At 40.9% G+C, this 27452-nt stretch overlaps 1 protein-coding gene and 2 non-coding genes across 3 annotated transcripts; all 3 read right to left on the bottom strand.

Moving 5' to 3' along the window:
• Nucleotides 1-529: 529 nt before the first annotated feature.
• On the bottom strand, nucleotides 530-26571 carry mcama (melanoma cell adhesion molecule a). Its single transcript, XM_077740506.1, has 15 exons — nucleotides 26399-26571; nucleotides 8403-8527; nucleotides 8088-8322; nucleotides 7959-8029; nucleotides 7812-7899; nucleotides 7551-7730; nucleotides 6664-6791; nucleotides 6263-6404; nucleotides 6059-6174; nucleotides 5785-5926; nucleotides 5563-5693; nucleotides 5343-5484; nucleotides 4602-4637; nucleotides 789-915; nucleotides 530-712 (listed from the first exon to the last, which is right to left on the bottom strand). Exons 1-15 carry the CDS (start codon nucleotides 26466-26468, stop codon nucleotides 577-579), a joined length of 1869 nt encoding a protein of 622 aa, XP_077596632.1. The 5' UTR covers nucleotides 26469-26571; the 3' UTR covers nucleotides 530-576.
• trnae-uuc (transfer RNA glutamic acid (anticodon UUC)) lies at nucleotides 4837-4908 on the bottom strand. Its single transcript has one exon. It is a non-coding gene; the product is annotated as a tRNA-Glu (tRNA).
• Nucleotides 14790-14861, bottom strand: trnaw-cca (transfer RNA tryptophan (anticodon CCA)). The gene has a single exon. It is a non-coding gene; the product is annotated as a tRNA-Trp (tRNA).
• Nucleotides 26572-27452: the final 881 nt, after the last annotated feature.

Raw genomic sequence — 27452 nt, 5'->3', positions numbered from 1 at the left:
CATCAAAAATATCGTAATTGCCCACTCATGCTCAAGTACAACTTGTGAGTAATTCCAAACGTATGCGCACAAAAACTGCTAGAACACAACGCAAATAAAATTACATACAAATATTCAGTGTATCGAAATCTCCAAAACCAAAACAGGGCAAAGCCAATCGCTAAGCGCTTTGAAAACCGCCTGGCAACAGTCCGTTGGCGTATATACAAACAGTACGGGAGAACAAGAAGAAAAGGCTTGACAGCAGATTGTAGTGTGTGTGTGTGTGTGTGTGTGTGCATGTGTATGAGTGTTTACGTGTGTGAAAATATCTTAAATAACAAAATATATATATCTAATATGTACACTTTGATGGCAAAGTAACGCTGAAAGAACAAACAATGGAACAATGGATGAAATATTACAAAACGACATTCAGTCGAAAGAAAGTTTGCAAGTCCTTGCTGGTCTCAGATCAGCTCCTCCATTGCTGATTCTTCTGCTATTTTGTTTGTTTTGTTTTTTTTTTTTTTACTAAAAAAGACAATTTTCAAAGCGCTCGTTATTGTTCCAAAAGCAACTGCGACGGAACTTCTCTTACACACTCACCTGCTCGTTCATGCCACTTTTCTCGCCGTTGACGGCCTTGAGGAGCACGGCGTCCTCGGTCTTGGCGTTGCCATTGTTTTTCAACTCCACCACGATGTCGTCTTTGGCTGTTTTCTCTTTGGAGCTGAGAGAGAGGACATTCTTAGAAAGATGTGAGGGATGTGGAGGGCTCCGTATAGAGACAGACGGCAGTGGCTCACATGGCCTGCTTGCCCGAACGCCCGCACGGGATTTTGCCCTTCCTGTGCAGGAAGAAGAGCACGCTGCCCATGATGGCCACGAGCAGGAGACTTAGGATGATCACCACGATGACCACGCCGCTGCCCTCTGTTGTACAAAAGCCACAACTTTATTTCAACTCTGTTAGATGCCCAATAATGTGGCGTCCAATCATCCTTACATAAATATATGTGTATGTGTGTATATATGTGTGTGTATATATGTGTGCGTATAAATGTGTGTGTATATATGTGTGTGTGTGTATATATGTGTGTATATATGTGTGTATATATGTGTGTGTGTATATGTGAGTATATATGTGTGTATATGTGTGTGTATATGTGTGTGTATATGTGTGTGTATATGTGTGTGTATATGTGTGTGTATATGTATATATGTGTGTATATATGTGTGTATGTGTGTGTATATATGTTTGTATAAATGTGTATATATGTGTATATATATGTATGTGTGCATCTATGTGTGTATATGTGTTCATATATGTGTGTATATACATGTGTATAAATATATCTATATATGTGTATATATATGAGTATATAGTGTGTATATGTGTGTGTGTGTATGTGTGTATATATGTGTGTATATATATGTTTATATATGTGTATATGTGTGTGTATATATGTGTGAATATGTATGTGTGTATATGTAAATATATGTGTGAGTGTATGAGAGTAAATGTGAGTATATGTATGTGAGTAGAATATGTATGTAGTTATGTATGTATGTATATATAACTTTTCGCCCCCAGGTCAAGATGCAAAGTCCTAAGTATGATCTGAGAGTGAAAAGAGACAAAACAACAGATACTACTTCTTGGTGTTGGCCCAGTGGCTAAGTCAACAGTCTCCAACCTGTTTGGTCCTGGGTTCGAATCCTGGTGCTTGCAAAGTTTTCCCACTATTATTTATGAAAAAGCCTAAAGTACAAGTACTACTGCTTTCTCTCACAGGGTGGTGGCCCAGTGGCTAAGTCATCAGTCTCCCACATCTGTGGACCTGGGTTCAATTCCCAGTGCGGGCAAAGATTTTCCCACAATTGTTCAGGTAAAACAATAAGTACAATTGCCTAAGTGTTTAACTGAATTAGTGTTTAAGTGTATAAGTATTCAGTGGTGTATGAAGCTTTTTGTCCGAAAAATGACTAAGTGTTTCACCCAGTTTCCTTGGATAAAACGTTTCAACACCCTTGTATAAGTGGGGCACGAGTTGGTGTAGTGGGTTGCACACTCGCCTTTGCACCGAGAGAACGTGAGTTCGCTTCCCGGTGTCGGCGGTTCACTGACCAAGCAAGCGGTCGAGGGTCGGCCGAAGGCCGACCCGAGAACGCCTTTCGCACATACAGGTCCTTCAACTGTCTTCCGAACTGCCGAAGGCAGTTCGGAATATAACCTTTTGCTGAAAAGTATGACTAAGTGTTTAATATAAATTAAAAAGTTTTTTCTTTTTTTTTTTTCCCCCTTCTTCTTATTCCATTGACCAATTCTTCTTTCCAAGTATTTTCAGCCAAACGACGGCAGCGGGAATCGAACCCAGGTCTCCCACATGGGAGTCCTGTGATCTAACCTCTGCGCCAACCAAGTGACTACACTTTTCTTTGTAATCATTTGAGTATTGTTAGGAGAAGTCCACAGAAACAACCAAGTGAAAAAGTGTCCGAACCGGGAATCGATCCCAGGTCTCCCGGACGGGAGTCCAGTGATCTAACCTCTGCGCCAACCAAGTGACTACACTTTTTATTGTAATCATTTGAGTATTTTTAGAAGAAGTCCACAGAAACAACTAAGTGGAAAAAGTGTCCGAACTGGGAATCGAACCCAGGTCTCCCAGATGGGAGTCCAGTGATCTAACCTCTGCGCCAACCAAGTGACTACACTTTTCATTGTAATCATTTGAGTATTGTTAGAAGAAGTACACAGAAACAACTAAGTGGAAAAAGTGTCCGAACCGGGAATCGAACCCAAGTCTCCCGGACGGGAGTCCAGTGATCTAACCTCTGCGCCAACCAAGTGACTACACTTTTCTTTGTAATCATTTGAGTATTTTTAGAAGAAGTCCACAGAAACAACTAAGTGAAAAAGCATCCCAACCGGGAATCGAACCCAGGTCTCCCGGATGGGAGTCCAGTGAACTAACCTCTACACCACCAAGGAGCCACAGTTTCCTTTGTAATCATTTGATTGTCCTGACAATAAGTACACAGAAACAATTAAGGGAAAGGAAAATATGTCCCAGCCGGGATTTGAACCCAGGTCTCCGGGATGGGAGTCCGGTGAACAAACCTCTGCGCCACAAAGTGGCTACGCTTTCTTTTGTCATCATTTGAAGATCTTGACTATAACCCTAACCCTATAGAAACAACTAACAGAAAATGTTTCCCAACTATATATGTGTATATATGTGTATATATGTGTGTATATGTGTATATGTGTGTATATATATATATGTATATGTGTAAATGTGTATATATATATATATATATATATGTATATGTGTAAATGTGTATATATATATATATGTATATGTGTAAATGTGTATATATATATGTATATGTGTAAATGTGTATATATATATATATGTATATGTGTAAATGTGTATATATATATGTATATGTGTAAATGTGTATATATGTATGTGTAAATGTGTATATATGTATGTGTAAATGTGTATATATATATGTGTAAATGTGTATATATATGTATATGTGTAAATGTGTAAATGTGTATATATATGTATATGTGTAAATGTGTAAATGTGTATATATATATGTATGTGTAAATGTGTATATATATATGTATATGTGTAAATGTGTATATATGTATGTGTAAATGTGTATATATGTATATGTGTAAATGTGTATATATATGTATATGTGTAAATGTGTATATATATGTATATGTGTAAATGTGTAAATGTGTATATATATGTATATGTGTAAATGTGTAAATGTGTATATATATGTATATGTGTAAATGTGTATATATATATGTATATGTGTAAATGTGTATATATGTATGTGTAAATGTGTATATATGTATATGTGTAAATGTGTATATATATGTATATGTGTAAATGTGTATATATATGTATATGTGTAAATGTGTATATATATGTATATGTGTAAATGTGTATATATATGTATATGTGTAAATGTGTATATATATGTATATGTGTAAATGTGTATATATATATATATATATATATATATATATATATATATATATATATATATATATATATATAGAGAGAGAGAGAGAGAGAGAGAGAGAGAGAGATACACACACATAGATTTAAATACATGTGTGTGATATCTAAGTATTGAACTGACTGCACACTTTTACGATCCGATGATATCCTTTGAATTTTACATGTGATAAAGGACACGTTCTTGTTTTTTGTGTCGTGAGGTTTGTAAGGTGGTAAAATGGGCATCAAATGTGTAAGTGTTGCAGCCTGTGTCCGGGGTTTTTCTGTTATTTCGCCTCTGCCGGAACGTGCCGGTCGACAGCATAGCGCTGGGGAAAAATATATTGTAATTAGCCCGATTTTTCTCTCAGTGACTCAAAGGGCTGTGATGTTGCGTGGCCGTGAAAGAGAATATTTAATCTGCCCGCGAGCCGTCTGAGAGGCGAAGCGAGAGTCCCAGAAAGAGAGAGATCATCAATAAGGCATGGGGCATGTCCTCAAAGCTTTTGCGTTGTCAAACGAGGATGAGGATGAGAAGGAGGAGGACAGACGCCGTTGGAAATGAGAGTGCGAGTGGGACGACGGGCTTACCGGGAGAGAAGGGGGCGCTGGAGGTGACCAGGGGAACTGTGAACAAGTAGAACAACACATCTTTTTAATGCAATAAAAAATAAATTAAAAAATTGTCACAAAGCAGATTTGATCTAACACAATTCTGTCCGGTTTAGTTTTGTAAAATAAGTAACTATATTCGATATATCATACTGGCATGACTATTATGTTCACCATTTTGGTGAGCGATAGATATATTGGCCATACCAAAAGATTCCCATACCGGGAGTTGAACCCGGGCCACCTGGGTGAAAACCAGGAATCCTAACCGCTAGACCATATGGGATGGATGCTTTGAATCTATGTGTGGAACTTCAACTCACAAAAGCTTCTGCAAGCAATTTTTTCTTTACTCAACTGCCACTAGAAATTCCACTGCATTGGAAAATATCTTTACATTTCTAATTCATTTCAATGGATTAGTAAATCATTTTCTTCCTATGTTAATGAATATATAATTAAATATAGTATATATATCATTTTTAATGATGGATGTTCCAATCATATTAAAAAAAATAAACCAATAGTCATTGTCTGGTATAATTACTTTATCCTCCGTCAAAAAAAAAACATCCTTAGTATTTTATCAGCAAATATGTATTTTTACAGCCCCTTAGTAGTATCGGACTCAAACTAGATTGGCATTACTTGTTGAATTGAAGCGCCACATCATTACGTCTACATTTGTGGAGTTATTATTGATGATTGAGCATTGCTTACTGGCTTTGATGCTGAAGGTTCTGACATCAATCCCAAAGTCATTTGAGGTGTTGCACACCACACTGATGTTGGAGTTGACGGCCACCGACACCACGCTGCGGGTCACGTGTTCGCCCGATCTGCTGAAAATCTCATGCCAGCTCTGTGAAGACAAACAGGTATCAAAATGGTTCTCGTCCTACTGGCTTCCTTCCCCCAATTGCGGCCGGCACTTAGTCACCTGGCTTCCGACAAATATCCACGTGATGCTAGGCGCGGGGTGTCCACGTGCCTCGCAGCTCAGGTTGACCGTCCTTCCCAGGGCTTCCTCCAGATGCACTTCTTGTTCCTCCCCCACCAGCTGAGGACCACCTGTGTATACCCACAGGGAGGCAGACACCCAGAATGATACATACGTTTGCAGTGACGCATTCTTTTCGGAGGTAAGATCATGGCGACTGACCGTGGACGATTATATGAACAGAGCCGCTGGTGTGCAGACCGGGCAATTCGGGAACGGTCACCTCGCACAGGTACTCCCCCGCCGTTTCATAGGTGGCGTCCTGCAAGTGCAGTGTGTTGCCTTTCCCAACCGTTCTCCCATCCTGCACCAAGACAAAAAGATGTTCTATTGTTAATATATGCGACAGAGTTTAAAATCTCTATAAGACTCTATAAGTGCCTTTTTAAATGCAAGCTCCAAAAAAGTTGAGAAACAATGACATAGAGCTACAAACCTTATACCAGACGATGGACGTGGGGAGGTTGGACAAAGCGTTGCACGAAGCCATTAAATCTTCGCCTCTCAACATGACCTCTGATTCTTTAGGTATCACGGCAGCGGCGTCCAAGTCTGAACACAAAACACACATACAGGTTCCTTTAAATTATTTCCACTACTCCTTGGTGCTGGTCTATACATGTGCCGTTGGTTTCCTCACACTTGACGGAAAGCTCCATATCTCCTTTCTGCGCCTCGTCGTCTCGGAGTCGACACCTGTAGACGCCGCCGTCTCGCCGCGTCACCGCCTGCAGCATCAAGACGTTGCTACGGCTCTCCAAGTCCACGCTGGCCGAGTCCCCCTGCCAAGAAGTTGCGTTTACAATTTGAACTAGAATAAGAATGTGACTGACTGAAAGTTCCAGTGCGCAACCTAATATAATTTTCTTCCCGTTTCTCACATTTTAAAAACCACAAGTCAACATGACCTAATTGGCATAGTCAAGGCAGCATTTTTGTGTTTGACATGGGAACGCGATCCCAGTTTGCCGGGTCAAGCTGGCCGGGAGAGGCCTTTGCGCGTTGGTGTCTACGTGGGGGTCCTCACCCCCCCTTTCTTACTTCAATTTTGCTGAAGATGAAGTTCGGCGGGGGGTTGCCATCGCCCTGGCAACGCAGTTCCACAGTATCGCCTTCTTTGACCAATCCCGTAGGCGACTCCCTCCACAGCTCCACCATGGTGGTCGGGTCTGCAGACATGTCGACGTCCCATTAGTTTTGCCAACTTGCATCAAAATAATCATAATCATAATTTCTGCCATAAGCATTCACCTGAAACTTTTATGATAAACACTCTTTAACTAGCAATTTATTGATTTATATTTTTCATATTAAAAAAAACATCAATAAAAAAGATGCAATTGCAATGAATCTTATTGATATGTTTTTTAAAATATAATTTATTATTAATCTTATTAAATGTAGTTATTTAGTATTTATTCCTTTGATTTTTGTATGTATTCATTTTGTTTTCATGAGCACTTTTTAAAGTAATAATTGCAGTTATTCATAAATAAAATTATATTTAAAAAATATACCAAAATACAATATCTACCAATGTTGAAGGCATGTCTTAAGGACACTACAGTTTTGTTTTTCAATTCCTCCAAATAGTCACTTTCTCTAGAAGGGTTAAATAGCCTGACTTGTAAAGCCCCATTAACAACCTCATTTACATGAGGCTGACAGCACAGACTGGGTTGTCTCCAACTGCTACTGTGTCACTGTTCCAACAACAATAGAGGAAAAACAAAGCTAATGTGGCTTTTCCAATGTCTTCTACACAGCACTTGGCCAAATCTTGAGCATCTCAAACTGGTAGAATGCCACTTTGAATTTGATTCCCATGCTATTTGGCTTTCAATAAAAGTTAACAGAAACACAATTTTTAGGCTTGACTTTCTCAACCCCAAAATGTATGTCATCTTGAACAAGAATCGTAAACTTACAATAAACAGTGACACCGACGCTGCTGGACTCGGCGGTCCGGATGGCGCCGGGCACCAAGAAGCTGACCTCGCAGGAAAAATTTGCCTTCTGGTCGCCTTTTACCACTTGGTACTCCAGGGTACTTTGCACTGAGTACAAGCCGCTGGGCTCCACTGTATCGCTGGTCCACACGTTCACAACTGTAATCAGCCAAAAATTGCTTTTAGTCATACTTTCAGACACTAGTCTTTGAGTTTTTCGGTATGATTTCCATCACTTACGTCCTGCTGAAGGCACCAGAGGCATGCTGTTCCTGTACCAGGTGATGTTGGCTTTGGGAAAACCATTCCGTGCCTCGCACGTTGCCACCTGAAGGCAAAATCACTATGAGGTATGTAGCGGAAATCAGCACGAGTGAGTTGACGTACCTTAGACGGCATCTCGTTGGTAACGGAAATTCCCGATTGGACACCCTTGATGGCTGGTGCATCCGGGGGAGCTGCAACAAAGCTAAGTGAGCTCGTTTCCATAATGTAAACGAATTTAAGAGGTCTTACCAAACACTCGAAGATGAGTTTTGCTCTCATCCACGCCGGCAGACACGCCGTTGGCCTGGCAGATGAACTTTCGCTCGTCGGTGATTTGCACTTCCTGAAGGGTGAGCCGACTTCTGTGCTGATCCAAAGTCACATTAATCCGACCGCTGTACTCCGTGTCGTCGTCCACCACGATGTCCACCGTGTTGTATTTGCCGTAATAGATACGAGTGCGCAAACCGCTGTCTTTGTCTTTCTGCAGATGATAACAGTCGTGGCACAGCTTCGGTTATTAACTGGCCGTTGGTGGTGTCAGAGGTCCAACATTCGACTCACCACAAACCACTGGACGAAAAAATTGTGAATAGGGTCGGTAAAGTTGAAGCGGCACTGGATCTCGGCCGAGTCGCCCAAGTACACTTCCACGCTCTCTTGCATGGTCACCTCCACTCCGGCCTTAACTGAAAGCAAAGACAAAAGTGGACACATTGCAGTTGAGTTTCACATTTGTACACTGACCCCCAAGAGACGTTTTTCTCGGCGCAAATTGAACGAGAACAAGAAGATAAAGGCTCCTTGTCCACCACATGGGGTACTTTTTCATCTGGCTTCCTTCCGCCTGGCCAATTGACACGTCTTGGCTATGAAAACAGACTCGCCAGGCTGACACCAGACTGTTGAATTTCTGAGCCAAGTTGTTCGACGGCAATGTTGGACTTGGCTGCTCTTACTTTTCACATGGTGAAAAGGAAAACATTTTGGCTGGCGTTTTGTTGAATTTGGCAACTTGGTGGAGAATATTCTTGAGCTCTTTTTACGCTGAGCCAATGCTTTGATTTACTTCTATTGATTATTTTTCTCAATGTACTTCTTGATAGTTTTTATGAACTGATACATTTCTGTCTAAGACAAGCAGACACATATGGTCCTATTTTTGACCTGTTTTGAGTTTTTTTAAATATATTTTTTTCTTGTTGAAAATACTTTCTCAATGATCATAGTTTGAAGAAACTTCTAATCATGGAGCAAAACAACATTTATACAAGCTCTCGTCTTTGGTTTAATCTTATGAAAGAGTACACTAACGCCAATTGCGATTATAATGCAGGATTAAAAAAAAAAAAAGACGGCAATGAACAAGAGCTGAACTTTGGCGTCCTCCTCCGTGTTTTGAGCATTTGCTAAAGCAGCCCAAGCATGAAAAGAGCTTTAATACGTCCGTCTCCGCCCAGTTGCCCCCATTCAGCTGACTACACCCCCCATCTCCTTTCCATACTCTGCGACAACTCCCGTTTTTCCTCCCTCCTTCCCTCCCTCTGGCTCCCTCCTTCTTGCCCTTTCCTGGTCCGGCAAGTGTTCATCCAAGCGTTCCTCTGAGACGACGGGCGAGCCATTGTTCCCCCACCTGGGTGGACCGCATCCCTCTGCTCCTCCCTCTCTTACACACATCAGACATACACATCACACAACATACAAAAGGTGAAAGACAGTTCACGGCGAGCTGAAGTTGTTTGTCTTTTTCCTCAAATAAAAAAAATGACCAGGCAGCTTTCAGGAGCAGATTACGCAGGCTGCGGGGCAAAATATGTCAGGGAAGTCAGTGTAAAAAATGTTGTTGCTCTTTGGGGCCACGCCGCTAAAACTTTTCAGTTAATCCGATTAGCGCTGGGGGGGGTTGCCGAGGATTTGGCTCCCAGAGCCAACCCGGCCGGCCAGCCGGGTCTGGTTCTTATCTATTCCTGTTGTGCTTTTATGTGGGCGCGGACTACAGCGCAAATACATGTGAGCCATGATCCATGGACCCTGACAACCAAAAGTCCGGCCTATGTACAGGATGTGGGTGTGCATACTTTATAGTGACTTGTCTGATGTCTGGCTGATTCATACCCCCCCAAAAAAACTGCAAATATTTGAATGTGTGACAGGGTTGGGCCCACAGCCCGACCGCTTATCACCGCTCAACAGTCCAACAAAGCAAGTGAGCCATTCACAGCAGATATTTAGAGAAACCCAAAGTTAACAGTACTTTGTAATGATACTGAAATGATGGTATTATGGTATTTCAAACATAATCAATACAGCTTGCTGGAATCTGTCCCAGCAGACTTTGAGCAAAAGGCAGACTACACCCTAGACTGGTCGCCAGTCAGCCATAGGGCACCCAGAGAGACAAACAACCTTCTGAATACAATGTTTCAGTATTGATCCTTTGTATGCGATGTCAGCTTACATGTTACTCAGTCTTCCGAGAGGTCGTAAGAAAATTGGATGCCAACTGCCCAACTGTGCGGCTGTTAAACAAATGAGAAAACAAACAGGCTTTGGTAAAAGAACTACTTAAGCAGAAAGCCTGTACGCATACGGTGGGTGGGTGCAGCATTATTCCATTAACACAGACAATATCCTTGGCTTGTAACCAAATTGGTCACCATGATTGGCTTCCTGGTTTGATTAAGGCTGTCATCTTAGACCTGCGCTAGATCTGCACCCTTGCTACTGATAAGTGGCCCAAATCACCTCAGACACAACCTCATTCTAATCCTTCACGGGGCCGGCGAGCCATGAAATGAGCCAGGACACTTTGCGAGATAATAAACATTTGCCGTAATGACCATTCTCCAATCTCCCGTGGCCATGCGCCTGCGTCACGTCTCCGTCGCGTTCTAACTTTAGCTCCTTCCCCAACAAACGGCATTTAAAAGCCTTCATTTCATCTTTTAGTCAAGAAGGCAAGCAAGGTAATCCATCCAACAAAGGAAACAAAGGAAAACCTCTAATGCAAAACTCCAATTTGTTACATGTGTCGCTTAAATTCAGAGAACATTTATTTAGCCAATAACGCAAACAGGAGAAAAAAATTATATAAATATGTACTCAATCTAGTTGGAGAAAATCTTGACAGATTTCATATACATGTATGTATATGTATACAAGTATGTATATATGTATGTATATATGTATATATGTATATATGTATATATGTATATATGTATATATGTATATATGCGTATATGTATATATGTATATATGTATATATGTATATATGTATGTATATATGTATATATGTATGTATATATGTATATATGTATGTATATATGTATATATGTATGTATATATGTATATATGTATGTATATATGTATATATGTATGTATATATGTATATATGTATGTATATATGTATATATGTACATAATCAAATTTAAAGAATTGCAGCATGGTATTCAAGAGCCACATGATGGAAAAAAATCTGTCATCATCTTTGGCCCTGAAAGTGTAAACATAACATAAGATTAAAGTGAATGTTGCTGAGCAAATGTCCAGGGAGCGGTTCGTTCAGAGTGTGCAAAGAGCCAGCGTGAAAGTGCGGCTGACAGGCGGGAGGAGTTCTCCAAACGCAAGAGTGCCGCGGTGTCGAGCACCTGGTGGACAAAGTGCACTGTGTGACATCAAAGAGAAGACACACGCATACACATGCGCTGGGACGAGAGGTCCTTGTGGTAGCCAAAGGGGGGCCCGGCTCTTGGGAGCACAATACGGCGAAAATCTGCAAGCGCTCCGTTCCCGTGGAGACGGTCAGTAGCCATAAGCGAGTCCTCGCTTCTTTATTCTTTGGCAAAAAAGAGATAAGGAAGTGAGGGGAAGAAGAAAAAAAAATCACCTCAAAAGGTACTTCTATGTGCAATAATTATCTTCCCTTTCATGCAGGTCACAACTAGAGATTGACGCTAAGGGGGAAAGTCTCTCGAGTGGCCAAAACCTTTGGAAATATATATATTTTTTAATTTCCGCAAAATGCAAGCAAAAAAAATCCAGCTATACAAGGATATTGTCACAAAAGAATAGAAAAGAATATGTTATGCACACTCAGAGTTAAACAACCAGTGGAAGCAGAAGTAAACAACGCCATTAGGAAAATGTTATGCTGGCTGTCATAGTATGCAAACATTATGATATCATGACCTCCAAAGTATAAAAATATTTGAAATTTAGATATGCTTTTTTGCCATTTTTTTTGTATATTGCATATCCTTCCCGACAAAATTATGCAAAGGTTTTTTTTCCAGAAACTTCTATATTAAAATATCTGGCAACTGAAACGCAAACACTTTTTTTTTAATGGCAACCAATGTGTCAGTAAAACTGTATTAATTTTTAATGTTAAAACAACATCGTATTAATTTGACTCCAAATAATAAAATATACTCATTAGGAGTAATAACTTGTGGTTTGAGACTGGAACGTCAGCATAAAGAGAACGCAAAACTTCAGCGGCCCTTCAACCTCACCCTAAAAGTCTACGACGCTTGCCTACTTTCAAGGAACTGTAAATTATTCCTGCTTGTTGGCAATTTCTCAGGCAACTCCATAAATTTTTGAACATGGCACCCGGTGGGCAAGACTTCATTAAAGGGAGTAACAGCAATGTTTTATTCATGCATCTATCTGATGCGTTGCCATCAGTAAACTCGCCTCTGCCGTGCTAGAGTTGAGGCTTGCGCTTTGCAGGATGACTAATTAAAGGTCAACAGGCTAAACACAGTCTACATATACCAAGCGGGGATCACAAGGGTCTTTTGGCCATTGATAGACCCACAACAAGTCAACAAGCCTGCAGTCAAACACCTTCATGAGAAGTATAGTCCCTGGGTAAGATAGGATTCTCTCATCGGACCCCCACGGCTCAAACATGGGAAGCAGAGTTAGAGATAGCAGTGCATAATTTATCCGGTGCAATTTCTAATCCAAGAGAAATGTTTTGGACCATCAGGTGGTTGTTCTGTAATCATTTCTTGTCTGCACTTGGTGATGAAGAGAATGAGCGATGGGACATGTATGACCTACTGGCTGTTATTTTAACGTGAGATTAGGCCAGACTTGCAATCAAAATTGTGACGACAGCATACTGACTTATCTCAGTTAGAACAAAGGCCTTTTTCATGTGGTCATCATCACCACGCTGAATATCATTGCAACACAAACTCATCCAGATATTGCACCTTAAACATCCCCTGACCTAAACCCTATTGTGTTGGGGTTCAAACCGACAATTTTGCTTATAGTATGTGGCCCAAAATATCTACTAAAAGCTGGTAAAGTCTCATTCAGTTTTGTTGACATCTATAGATGCCCAACCCATTTTGACTGAGAATGGCAGTGAATGGTTTCTAATAGGATTCAAGCTTCTGTCATTTTAAAAACAAACAGTTTTCTCCCAATGGAAATTAACATGAAATTTAATAGCGCTCTATTCTCTTGAGAGATGACCATCTGTTCCCATCATAAACACTGTCCATTGTCCAACCATTGTGTAGCGACTCTATTTACTTCATCCCAATTAGCATTGGTACAGCTCCTGTTCCTCTAACAAAGGCCTATTCCTGTACTCGTACTCCTTTTATCCTGTCGAGCAAACGCGAGGGGAGCCATCGGGCGCGCAGGCCACACCTAATTCATTGGGATCAAAATGGCAAAACCCTGCCGCCCCCCCCAAAGTTTCCTGCTGGGAACCCTAATGCTCTCAAAGAGAATATCAGAGCGATCAGGTGCACTGCTGCGATAATGAGGTAGAGGGGCTACTCCCCTACGTCGGAGCCAGTGCCCCCAAAGACCATAAAAGTCCATACGTGCTTCAATAGCCAAATTACCATCAGGAACCACATTTGTGATGGCCACAACTGAGAAGGAAGAGTACTTCCATGGCCTTGGACTCTTCTCGTCCATTTAGAATAAAGTGGAAAATTTCAACCCTTTTTAGTACGGCAAAGATAAAATCACACTCAGGCGGAAAGATGTAAGAAAGAGATTTGGTCATGTGTTTTGTCTAGTTACACACTAAATCATTTCTTTAGACAAGTGCAAGCTGGACAGGCAACGTTGGGGGCAGGGACGCCCCCTGACCGGGGCGGGGACCTGATGAAAACAAAGCGCATGGTGGGCTCATGCGAAGTGGACAGATTTTTACAACACTCTGAAAAGATGGTGACCATCTTTCTTTACTACCACCAGACGGATCCCACAACCAAAAATCTAGAACTAACAATATTCTTTGACAACTATTTCAAATCCACATCTAAAGATTAGAAAGTGCACTTGCGGAGAATACAGTAAACCATCGATTACACCAGTCTTGGAAACCCTCAGATAAATGTGAGAATCCTTTTTTCAGCACTGGCCTGAGACAAACACCCACGATTTGTTTAACAACTCGCTGCAGGCCTGTTGCCAAGACCTTGAGACAGTGGTTATGACTGGATTCCCAGTAGTCGGGTGGCACTGCCTCCCATTGGGGCTGCAAAGGAGGTGGTGGTTCACTTAAATACAGGGCAGCTAGAAACAATGCTATTCCCATAGAGGGTGTTTGTGAGGGGGCAGGGTTGGGTTCAGTGGGGGCATCCTAACAACACCTGTGGGCAGCCTATTTGTCAAGTGATTTGTGGGACGGAGAGTATAGAAGCGGTGGGAAGAGCGGAAGGAGGACTAGAGCGGCGGTTTGTGGGGGGTGAACTTAGTAGCGCACTATCACTAGACCACACACAATGTGCATTTGTCATTCAAATACGCCCACACACCTGTAAAACAAGACAAATAAACTAACGTCGCTGCATGCTTTTATTGAAATTCTGTGAGAACAATTCATTCGAGGAGGCTTTAAGTGAATAATGGCATTTTGGGAATAGAAATGCAATCTGTTTGTACAGAATTCAAAAGCTTTCCAAATAAGAATGACCCTGACGTGATTTGAACACGCAACCTTCTGATCTGGAGTCAGACGCGCTACCGTTGCGCCACAGAGTCAAGTGGCAGAAGGATTCTCACAGTTTAGCAGGAGAGTGGATACGTCTATGTATTCTAAACACGAGAGACAAGGAGTCAGATAACTCCCTATTTTAAGATGAGACCCAAAGGCCAGCTCGACACTCTTTGATTAGATCTTTTAACAGCATCAAATAAGCGAGTGGAGGGAGTGGGGGTGGGGGGGGGAGGATGTCAGACGTTAACATTTCTTCATCCTCTCCCTCTTTTTGAAATGTAAAGCTCAAAGATGCCGCTGCCTTGATCTGACGGCATAGACGACGACCTTGGGAATCACCTGGCGAGTCTCGCGTCAGACGCCGTTACTACGTGGCGAGACGGCACGTAGGGACCATGGTTAAGTCTGATGCTATTAAAGCAAGTAAAAAGCCTTTTGATGTTTGTTCTCGATGCTGCTGGCTTAAGTCAATTACATTGGTGTTCTCGCTTTAATGAAAGGGTGGCTGATCTTATTCAATTACAACACTTTCCCAAGCTGTCTGACACGCTTCCACTACAGGCTTTTCCAGGTCACGTTTTCAGTTTTCCCAAGTCGAGAAAGAGTTTCAAGTATCAGGTTGAATGTGGATCTCAGAGGTAAAAAGTTCTCAAAGTGCTTTGTGAGCCAAACATTGTTAGAGAATGCCTAGGTACGCTTAAGATAGAAATGCCCTAAGATAAAATGTAGTAGGGATCCCGATACGATACCAAGTTCACAAGCAAAATGATCTCACAATATGGTGACGCAACAGTGTTCAATCAACGATAGTCCATTAAAAACATTCACTCATTCTCCAAACCGCTTATCCTCACAAGGATCGTGGAAAGTCCAGACCAGGGATCGAATCAATCAGAAAACTGTGGCCAGACCACCCAGCAAATCACTGAAAATCAGTCAGAAACTTGATTCTAATAATTCAGGACAACATTTCCACCAATAAATACAGCAACTAAATAGTTTTGCAACATTCTTATTAAAAAAATACAAAATAAAAAAAAGTGTCTAACTTAACTTTACTGCCTGCCAACAACATCAATACAAATCCAATTAATTTAAACTGTCAGTACTGACTTCAAATGCATATTATTATTTTTTTGCTATAATCCATTGAAGATTAGAGACATTTTTTCTGGGCAAAAAAAAAGTAGTAACGTTAATGCTTTTGTGTGAATATTTTAGTCTCCTGAGGTGAAGGTACTTGAAAGGAACCTGTTCACAGCATGCTTTGCTCTTTTTAAAAAGGCGAGTCCAACAATTTTACACACAGGTTACCTGCCGCTCTTTCAACTATGTCCAATGTCATTCATGTGTTTTTCCCTCTCGGGACAAATTCTCAAAGCCTAGAAGTTGGAAAGCTCTCATGAGACACTTTGGAAGACAAGTCAGGGGGTAAAGTATCCTGATTAACTTTGTAAATGAGATTTAGATCTGTCTATTCCCACAATTGAATTAAGCTTGTTAAGCATCAACATCATCTGGCCTTTTTGCCGAGTGCAAGCAGCACAACGTGACGACAATGCTACCCACAATTATCTGACACTAATGACATTCCGTCTTTAACAGGCAACGGTGTCTTTAAGGATTTAAATCCTGTCCATATCAGTGTTCCGGGCCTCTGCTGGGCAGCAGATGCCAACCTGGCTGGAGGCCGAGGAAGCCCACGGCGTGATGAGTTCTCCAACCCATTGGGGGACCTTGCCACGTCACAGTCATCCTTAGTCATTGTCAGCATTTTGCACTTTTATTTGGCCACCATTTCAACAAATGTTTACGTAAGGCCTGGTCTCGATCAGGATGAATTCGTTTTGATATTTTAGCATGGTACTGTACATGAAAAGGCATATTTAAAAATATATACATGTTGATTGTGCAGCAGCTCATGAATTATTAACTGTAGCTCTAGGTGGGGTTTGTCTACAACATGGGTGTCAAACATCCAAAGAGAATTAAGTAAAATATTTACAGTAGTTTTATTTTCACAGTGAAAAATGTATTGTAGAGACTTTTAAGGTATTTTCTTCCTCTAAAAAAATGTAGTAAACAGGAGACTATTTGCATTTAAGAGGCCAAACTGGATTTTTTTTAGGTCAACAATGATTCCAAATCATTTATCATAATACATTCGGATTTGTTTCATAATCAAAGAGTTAATTAACATTGGCAGTTCTAGTTTGAGGACATAATGGAGAATCTAACTGCAATGACATTTCTGGTCTAACAATGACTTCCAACATCTGGAAAATCCTTTGTATTGGTTTAAGAGAACAACCTAATGGCCTTCTTTTCAGCCACAACGTGTAAATAACTCATAATCACACACTCGAGCACAATCTCGACAGGTTTAGCTGATTTTAGTTTGGACTCTTTAATCTTCAATTTCGGGGGAGGAGAAAAAGCTTCCCTGAAGGTAGATTCCTAACTCACAACCTGAGCCGCAGAGGTAGATTCCACCTTTCATCAGGCACATTTTCAAAAGACCGGGTGCTAAAGTACCCGAAAAATCCTGTCTGCAGAGTAAATCCGGAGTGTGACTCAACAGTGGACGCGTGATTCTTATCAGAAAACAAAAGCTGCTATCCTGTTCCATCTCAAGACTGTGATACGACAGGTTAACCCTCAATTTGCTCAGGTTTTCTCACTCTGTCTCTTAACATACTGGCTGCCATTACTGCCATTAGTCAGTAAAGAATGAAATGAAATTCTACACAAATGATAACTCACAAATCGAGGGGGATTGAATGGAATTTAACCTACATGAGACGAAACATAGTTTTAGATTGATCTCAATTTCCAAAGCAATTGTATTGAGTTATTTGCTTGGCTTTGAGCTTATCAGTAAACCACTAAACGGATCTTGATATGCAGCAGGCATTTTTGCTTTTACAACAAGATTTGGCCTTATTATACCTGTCAACCTCAACCAATTTCTCCCGTTGCAAGTCCAGTTATTAAGCAATTATAAGAAAAAAAACATACAAATCCAATGCGGCACATATTTACTCACATAGGGGCGCACTTAAAAGTCTCTGATTTTCTCCAAAGTAGACGGAGTGCCCAATATGTACTAAATTCAAGATTATATAAACGTAAACTGGCTACATTGCTTGCTGCCACGCTATATTTACATAGCAAAAAGGCAGACAAGTTGTTATACGGCGTAAAAACAATTTGAAATGATCAAAAAATGTATAAGTACACGGGAAACGTGTGCCGCAGCTCAAAACACTAGTGTAGGCAAAATGTCTCACTATTTTCTTCATATAAATTACGGCTATTTTCTGTTTTTCATTGTCCTTTGCCCTCCCCGATAACATCGTGTACAAGTCGTAGCCATAACTGTGATTTATAGACGTGATGTATAAGAATGTTACAAGGAACAGACACACTGCAGATATTATAAATCAACAGTTGCCGGTGAGAATCCTCCACCGGCCATCTTTTTTCCCCCCATGCTTAATTTAGTGCAGCAGAGACACTTAAAGAGATTAGCCCTCTGGGGAATCTGCCAAACAAATGCCCTGAAACTGATAACCGAACTGAAAGATAGAAAGAAAAATAATTAGACCTCTACACAATGAATGAGCTGGAGGGAAGTATGCCTCCTCGAAATGCGATAGGTGACATAAATCTGACCGGGGCGGTCAAGTCTTTGGGTTTAGGGAAACATTTCGTTAACAAAAAGAACTGGTACGTAATTTCATAAACGGGGCCTTCCGGGTGAGGTTTCTGGAAAGAATGACAACATGAGGAAAAGCTCATTAAGAATGTAAACCAATAGATGGATGTGCAGTTTACAGTAATGATGGGATTAATCAGTGGGAGTGAAAACAGCTAGGCATCTATACCGTCCGTATGTGGCATTTGTGGCATAGTGCGGCTCATTAGCACAATAGGAAAACTCTTTGGTTAGCCTCAGGGTTGCTATGAATATTCATGCGCACATGTAGGCACCGTGCGCAGAGACGTCTTTTTGACTTCAAAGTCTTCATTCTATTTGGCGTCATTTTTAATTTGACGGCAGATGCTGACGTTGGTGCGGTGACGGCTAGGCGATTGGCACGCTGCCAAAGTGTTGGAACAACTTCACCAGGCAGTTTTTAGGTTACCCTGTAAAAGGCTTTTGGATTCTGTAGAAAAGTCTGGATTTGGAAGCCTTTGCTGAGCAAGAGACTAGTTTTTCCTCAGCAACAATGTCCAATCGTGTGGTCACCTTTTTGCAGCCATTTCATAATTACTTTTCTCGTTAGTAAACATCCAATCTGTTTGAACTGGAACAGCTGGCAGATTTTTTTTTCATTTTCATCCTCAATTATTGTCATGGAATTATTTGATTTAATTACATTTCCAGCAATTACCCATTTAAATGATACTTATATCATAAAATAGCAATGACAGTTCCTAAGCAAAATTGATACCAAAAATACTGCATATTGCATAAATGCATTACTTCAAATATTTTTTTATCAAATAGCCGTGCCTGAGTTCAGGTTTTGGTGATAAATAACCGCTCTTTTTGGGTAGGCAAAATGCACTAATAGAAAAACTTGGTTTTACTCCCTATTTTGTTACTTGAGTCAACGGCACTCGATACATCCTTCTGCAACTGAATCCCAGTAAAACTGAACAGTGCGAAAAATATATTTTTCAAGTCTTTTTCACAGTCTCCGGGTGATGCCTGTCACTTTTTTTTTTTTTGATACGAACGCAAGGGAACAAAAGCTATCAGACGACTCGGCATTCCGCGGAACAAAGACGACGTCCGAGAAGATGCCCTAAGCAAATAAAATGGAGACGCCTCTGTGGAAGGGGGCTTTGTCCCTAGAAGAAACATGCCTCATATCCATTACAAGAGAACTGACTTTAAAATATAAGTGAAACCCTTGGCTGCTGACATAATGCGACTGAGCTCACATTTCACACATTTCAAGCCCTTAGGATTTAAGATGGAATGTGTTCTTTTTCAGCCAACCAGACTAAAGAGGTTTCTTCACACACACACACACACGCACACACACACACACACATCTCAGCAGTAATAACTGTGGATCTTTGGTTTTGTAAAACCTAACAGCAATGTCGATTATTATCATTCATATTCTACAATGACTGTTTCAGAAAGATGCAGCAATTTACCACTGTGGTGGATTTGTTATAAGAGAGCAAAATAACAGCAGGCAGATTTCTTTTTGGGTTTTTTTTCGTTAATTGCTTACAACAATAAGCCAGGCACCATTAACTTTAGAAGCCAGAAACTGTTTTGGACGTTAATTATCATTGAGAGAGATAAATTGAAAATATGGTAACTGAAAAGTGACTACAAATATGGTTTTGGTTTAAACTTTTTTTGACTGAAATAACAGTACAACTGAACACTGCTTTGATGCTACCAAACAACTCGGAAGAGGATGTGTTAGTTCAAGAGCGCCCATAACATTCAAGGCTAACCTTCAGATCTTCTCTTTTCTTGCCCCATTTGATCAGCTAAAAGCACAACTACTACTACTCTTTCCATTTTTTTGTACTTTTTTTGCTCTCATTTCCATCCATGATCCAAAATGCAACATCACCAGCCTTAATAAAAGCCTTGGATTTAATCCCAAATACGGAGGTTCCACTTCATGTATTTTTTGTGACTGAACTGAATAACTAATGTATAATTCAGAGGATTCTGCAAATGCAGTTCACTAAAAAAATAAATGTAAATTACTGATCCATTAAACACGTGCATTTAAAACGATACTAAACAAAGTCTTCATTTCACACCAGTTTGACAACGTGGGTGGTTTTTTGGATTTGGACGAAACAGTGAAAACTGGCAGTGACGAATTGGAGATGAAGGCTGATCTTACTTTATTTAACTCATTGGCTGCCATTGCCGACAACAGAAATGCAATCCATGAACACTTGTTCGTCTACTGCCAAGCCTCCAGTTCAAATAAATTGGACGTCTGCTCATGACAAACTCACTTTAACTCACATTCTCTTTCTTCACTGTTGCCTTAATGCCCCTTCGGAGCTAAGTAAACATTCCCAGGCTCATCAATTGCAATCAGAAAGCAGAACAACTAAGATGTGAGCTGTAGAGGGATTTGGAGGGGGGGTCATGGCTCAGAAAACGCGGGAAAGATCCCACACCATTGTGGTGTCCGGTTTCTGTGTAACGTGAGCACTGCACCTCACGCGACAGCGCAGAGCTTCAGATGTGGGCAGCTGCTGCTTAAGCTCACTTCTTCCACTGAGGAAAAGAAGGCGGCGGGAGAGTCTTCTTAATGAAGGAGGTGGATTTTTTTGTTTGTTTGTCTGTCAGTTTGACACTGGTGGGATTCATGCCAAGAATTGGATGGCGGCACAAGAAAGTGCCATGTGTCCCGCAGATGGGCCCTCCAAATATGAAGGGACGTCACGTGCAGATGGCCGCTTTAGCCTAGGACCACTACAGATATTATAAGCAGCGCAGCCAAATTGGCCTCATGCTAAAATGCTGCCAATGAAAGTCCTTCAAATCTTTAAAGAAGCCACATTAAGAGAAAAACAAAAAAATATATATATATAACTTTTTCCACAAAATCAGCATATTCCATTGAGCGTCATTATTTTGTTTTGTCATTTTAAAATGATTAATTCCTACATTTTCGGAACCACTTTATCCTGAAAAGGGTCGCAAGGGTGCTGGATCTAATTCTCAGAATCATACCTAAGGGCAATTTAGAGTGTCCAATCAGCGTACAAGATATGTTTTTGGAATTTGGAAGGAAACCGGAGTACCTGAAAAAAATGTCCAGTGCATTCAATGGCAGCCAATGACACAAAATTAGCGCCTTATAAAAGATTAAAGTTGGTGAGCTGCATGCGTCAATCTGACATTGATAAACCCAACTGCATGACTATGGTTAATCTGTTAATCTTAACTCAAAACAATACATATCTGCCCTTAGTTATGAAAACACAGTTGAGTGTCTCATACAGTAATCATATCTGTGTCACCACACAAGAGTAGTTCATGTTTCTAAAGCTATCTGACTTGTTGTGTTCTTTTTTTGTGCTTTGTACAACAATGAAACTCTGATAAAATGTCAATCTTTAAGTGTAAAAAAGATAAAGCCTTTGCGTGCAATCTCCTCCGGACATACTGACTACAAACACACAGGGTAGCAGAATGTAAGTTGATCTTTACTATAAACAAGTGTCACAGCAAATATCAGTCTATGCCTCAATGCTGGGGCGAATAATAAGGGAGCAGAAAGAAGACCAAAAAAAAAAACACAAACCGCAATACGCTCAAAACCAGCCTCTGTTCAAACAATTCCAACTACGAGCCAGGAGAACAGTTTATGTGTATCCCAGCGGAACTTTAATAGAGCTCTTATTTTTTTTTACGACTAAATGAAGTAAGAGTTTGTAACTGGCAAACAATAGTGATTTGACCGCTCCTCCTTTTCATGAGTAATCGCCTCCAAGCTGGAGTTTGCTATCTTAGACTCCCAAAACAGGTCTTATCTACTCAAGGGCACATTGTTCACTGTATGGATTTTCCGCTGTTTTTCCACATGGTGAGCTTTGAATAAAGGCGCGAGAACGCCGTGGTGGTGGTGGCGGCGGCGAGGAGGCAGGGAGGGAGGAACGTTCCGGGCGCTTCCGTAGCACCGGGGAGGGAAGAAGTCGATACGGGAGCTACGGGAGAAAAATTCCCTCCCGGAAGGCGTGGGATCAAACTACACAGGCAGCTGCTACTGCTTCTGACAGACAAAAGACTTGAAAAAACATACATGCTTCCACTTTTAGGGTAGATGGCAACTTGGGCAAACTGCTAAATCTTTGGGTAGTTTTATCGTATGCATAAATTGAGTAAATAGTGCAATAGATCACTTGCAAAAATATATCAAGTAGTGTTTTACCATACAAATCCAATGTAGTATAATTATAAATACTGAAAGTATAAAAACTTGAATTTCAATTTCTACTATAGAATCTGCCAACAATGGGCAACAGGCAGGGGGGGGGGGGGACCCTGAATTGGTTGCCAGCCAATTGCAAGGCACGAGACAGACAACCATTGTGACTTATCCATCATGGCGTCTTTCTGGTATGTTGGCTCCAATAGGCAACCCAATCAATGATGCATCCACGTTTAAGTATATGTTTGCATTTACAACAAACTACGAGCGTACTATAATCTAAATTGGCGAGGTTTTCCATCATGTCTGACATCATTTTATTACTGCACTCCAACTACACTGCTATTTCAAATTCATATCACCATCCAAAACACCATCAAATTACAGCACAGCCTTGATTCTAATCTTTACCAAGTGTTTAAGCAGCAACACAGTCTGCTCTTACAATCAACCCACACCTCAACTGCTTCTCTCATTCCCCAAAAAGGTCCAGCAAAAAAAAGCCCAATTAATGATATAAATCGTTTTAGAGCATGCACAACAGGCTGTGTTAAATAAATTCACTACATTTCCACCATTGTGTCTGCATTGCAGCGGTGCACTCTCTTTAATGAAAAAAATGTGGCGGTGCATTAGATTGTGCGGCTGTCAGTCCGCTCATCACTCAGACTAACGGTGCTAATCCCTGCGAACAACTGTGGCCAACAGCTGCACACTTGCCATGTCCCCCACACGGGCGACGCTGGAGGATGCCGAGACACACACAAGGCCCGGCGTCAGAGTCACGGAGAGACTGGCCGATATTGGGGATGATAAACAACCAAAGATTTATTATTTTCTTTTAACTGATTTGATTGGATTGATATGATGGTAATATGGGCGGCCTGGCGACTGAGTGGTTGGCGCGTTTGGCCACACAGTGGGGGATCTGGGTTCAAATCCAGATTGGTCCACCTGTGTGGAGTTTGCATGTTCTCCCCAGGCCTGCGTGGGTTTTCTCCGGGTACTCCGGTTTCCTACCACATTCCAAAAACATGCATTGTAGGCTGATTGGACACTCTAAATTGCTTATAGGTTAGTTAGGGTGTCTCCTTGTGCTCTGCGATTGGCTGGCTGGCCACCGATTGAGGGTGTCCCTTGCCTCTAGCCTGAAGTCAGCTAGGCTCCAGCACCCCCCACGAGCACTTTCAAATGCACTTACTTTTCAAAAGCATAAACATTCTCATTTCCCCTGAGCATTTTGTGTATGCCATTACATGTCTTGGCCAATAAAAATACTGCGCTGTCATACGCTGGAACAACTGTGGTGGTGTTCAGCTGTCTGACATATTTTAAGTTGAAGGATCTCACCGGCCTTGGAAGCTTGATTTATGAACGGGGTTCAGTAATGGTACGAGTGGTCCTCCTTTTTTTTGCGCCCACTTTGTGTTTGGTAAATGTCACCGTGAAAGCACGGGAGTTAATTTAATGGACAAAAACCATGCCTGTAAGACAAAAGGTCCATCGTACTGATGAACACAGGCTCTTGGAATCAATACGGGGTCAACAGCCAGTAGTTTTTTTGAATTTGTCATATCCGTCAAGCTAAAAATAAAGAAATAAATGCTCTCATGGCCACAAATTGTATTTAGGTGAGTGCTCCTCAAGGCCCATTAGGGGGAGGAGTCCACTTTTGACGAGAACCCGGTTCAGCGGCTTCTCCATCAGCGGCTAATCCCAAAACAGACGGCTTTAAGTCTGTCTCCGAAGGAGGTAGAAGGGAAGACAAGGATTAGGTTGTGGTAAACCTAATTAAGACAAGGCTGATAGAGTCCAAAACAGGGATTTAAGAAAGAAAAATAAGGATAAGGTGAGTGTTGTCCTGTTGCGAGGAGCCCTCCGGTATAATGCCTATTTGTTTGTGTACGGTAAAAGCTGGCTTCAGTTGACGGACGTATGTTTTTACTGACATTTACTTCAAGTGTGGCCACTCACGGGTCAGGAAAAGTCAACCCTTGTCGTCATATGATTGGAATAACACTCACTACCAGTTAAGCCTAAAATAATCCATTCAGTTGGATTTAACATTGGAGTATAAAACATTTGCATTCATTCCATTTTTCTATCCAAAATTGAAAGGAGTTGTCATTCATGCAACTGTATTTTCTCCATAATGACAAGAACAAAAAGAGATTTCTGTCTAACCCCCTTACCAAAACCTGCTGTATCCGATGGATAATAGCCATTAATCACCGTTAATAGCATTATTGAATAAATGCACTTGAACTGACATTTAAAGAGAAGCTAACACGGATGATTCGGAGGCCAAAAGAGCATAAAAAGCCTGACGTGATGTTTTACGGATTCCAGGGGAATATTTGGGCTGTTTGCGGCTCAGCTCATGCCAGACTTCCATCTCAGAGAAATACAAAAAAATAAAAAACTACTCCCGAGGCTCTAATGAGACAAGTAAGCTTTGCCTTCATTCTAATTACACATGCCTTGTGCGGAATTTAAAATAAGACTGGGCTACAGAATGTGCAGGTTCAAAACTGCAATCATGTGAGAAATTCAATTTCAAGGGAATTAGGAGTTATAAAAATAGTAAGGAAGAAATCAGGAGAGAAAACAAAGTTGAGCAAGGATGCAAGTGGTGAATGTGTCAATTTCTAATTTCAAGTCATTTATAAAGGGTAGAAATACATGAATAATATGTATTGAATGCAACTTGCTAATGAAGAAATACAAAAAAAACATGGGAAAATGGTCACATATTAACTGATTGGCTACCATTGATGGGGAGAGAACCAAAGAATGAAAAACCTAGTAACTCTGCCATAATACCAGTTATGACACTCAAACAAAAGGGAAAAAACATTTAAAAAATTCTACTGTTTGAATGGGTTTGCTGCTTTTTCATTGATTACCTCGTGGGATGCTTTTGACGGCAATACACGTCCAATCTATTGATAATGTATGGACTGGCAGTGAATGAACATTTGTCTTTTTTTATAGATAACATAGAACATATTTTGAATACAGTTTACACTTACCTGGAATGACAGGGATTGAGTTAAACCTTATTTTTCTGATAAAATACATGTGCATACAATGCATGTCATTTGTCAACACAATGTGAGCCATGAATACAGATGTAGTATAAAAATACTACATGGCAATTCTAATCTGGTAGTACTATACAATTCATGACGAGTTCATGACTATCTGTGATTTTGAACTCTCGTTGCCAACCCTCCCAGTGAAATCGAATAGGACGTCTATCGCATATTCAAATGGCAGTGAAATAAGTTTAGATGGATTTTATAGCAATTCTTCCTCCAAAAATGGACAAAATTAGGCAGAAATTGTTTTTCTCTAGAATACTGGATTGTCCAAGATACGTATTGACAGGTTAAATGCTACCTTCTCTCTCAATTACGAGGTAATTAAACACACCTTCCTGCCTTTTGCAAACGGGAATTAACGCGAAAAGTACCAAAACCTTTAAATATCTAAAATCCTAAAAATGTATCCTAATCAGCGATTAAAATCGAATCGTGTCGTCCTTAAGATAACGAGTTAGCCCCACGTTGAGGATCACACAATTAAAAACTGCGCAAGCAATCAAAAAAGTGCACTTTTAACAAGAGTTTGTATCAACTCACCATTCCACGCGTGGAGAAACAGAAACAGGCAGAGACACGCTGCTTTTTGCCGGAGAGCCATTTCGTCCATCGATGTTCGCTTTATCCAAGCCACAAACTAAATCAAGTGAGACGGAGAACAAGTTGTTAGATTGCAGGCCGAAAAAAAACGCACGACGGCGAGGAACGGCGTGGAAGCTTACGAGAAAGAGTAGGATGAGAGGAGGAAGAGGAGGAGGAGGAGGAGAAGGAGGAGGAGGAGGAGGAAGAAGAGAAGGAGGAGGGAGAGGAGGTAGGGGAAATGAGACCCAACCAGGGGACAGGGGGATGAGAAAATCAGAGAAAATAGTAATGTCAAAACGAGAAAATCTATCAAATTGAAGGTATTTATTCTCATTATACAAGTACTACTATATAATGAGATTTAAAGCTTCACCATCAAGTGCACAAATAACCACAAACCAATAGGAAATAAATTTTAAAAAATGCTGTCAACCTAACAACAAGCATATATATGTATATAATCAATATACAGAGATGATAAATAAATAATTTCATTCGTTTTCTGAACCGCTTTTTCCTCACCAGGGCCACGGGGGGTGCCGGAGCCAAAATCACCTTTGCGAAAACAGCTGTCGTAGAGAAAGTTCCGGGGGTCACCCGACATCCCTTCAACCCCACCCAGCTGTCCGCCGCCTTCACACGAAGCCCTTCAGCTGCCGCCAAATGTACAACTTTGTGGCTCCAATCGCTAAAAGCCCTATCATTTTGTTTTTCTGTCGGCTAGGTCGCCGTAGTTGCAAAAGTTGGGGAAATCACATCACGTGAGTGACATCACCTTGAGTCACATTTCACCGTTACAACCGTCTAGGTTCAATTCTGACGTTGTACGTTACTCAGAATTTCCCGTATGTGTTGGAACAAGCCTGATAACGTTCTTTTTGTTTGACTCCAAACAAATTCTGATGAACGTATTGCCCCACGGGGAAATTACCACCACGCACTACTGCATGCATGATTCTGCTGGAATCTCGTTAGAAACTGAACATCAAAACCAGTCAGCCACCAAACCAAT

The sequence above is a fragment of the Stigmatopora nigra genome, chromosome 19, assembly GCF_051989575.1.
Source record: "Stigmatopora nigra isolate UIUO_SnigA chromosome 19, RoL_Snig_1.1, whole genome shotgun sequence".
NCBI lineage: Eukaryota > Metazoa > Chordata > Actinopteri > Syngnathiformes > Syngnathidae > Stigmatopora > Stigmatopora nigra.
Note: the sequence above shows the minus strand (reverse complement) of the source record. Positions and strands in the feature narration are given on the sequence as shown.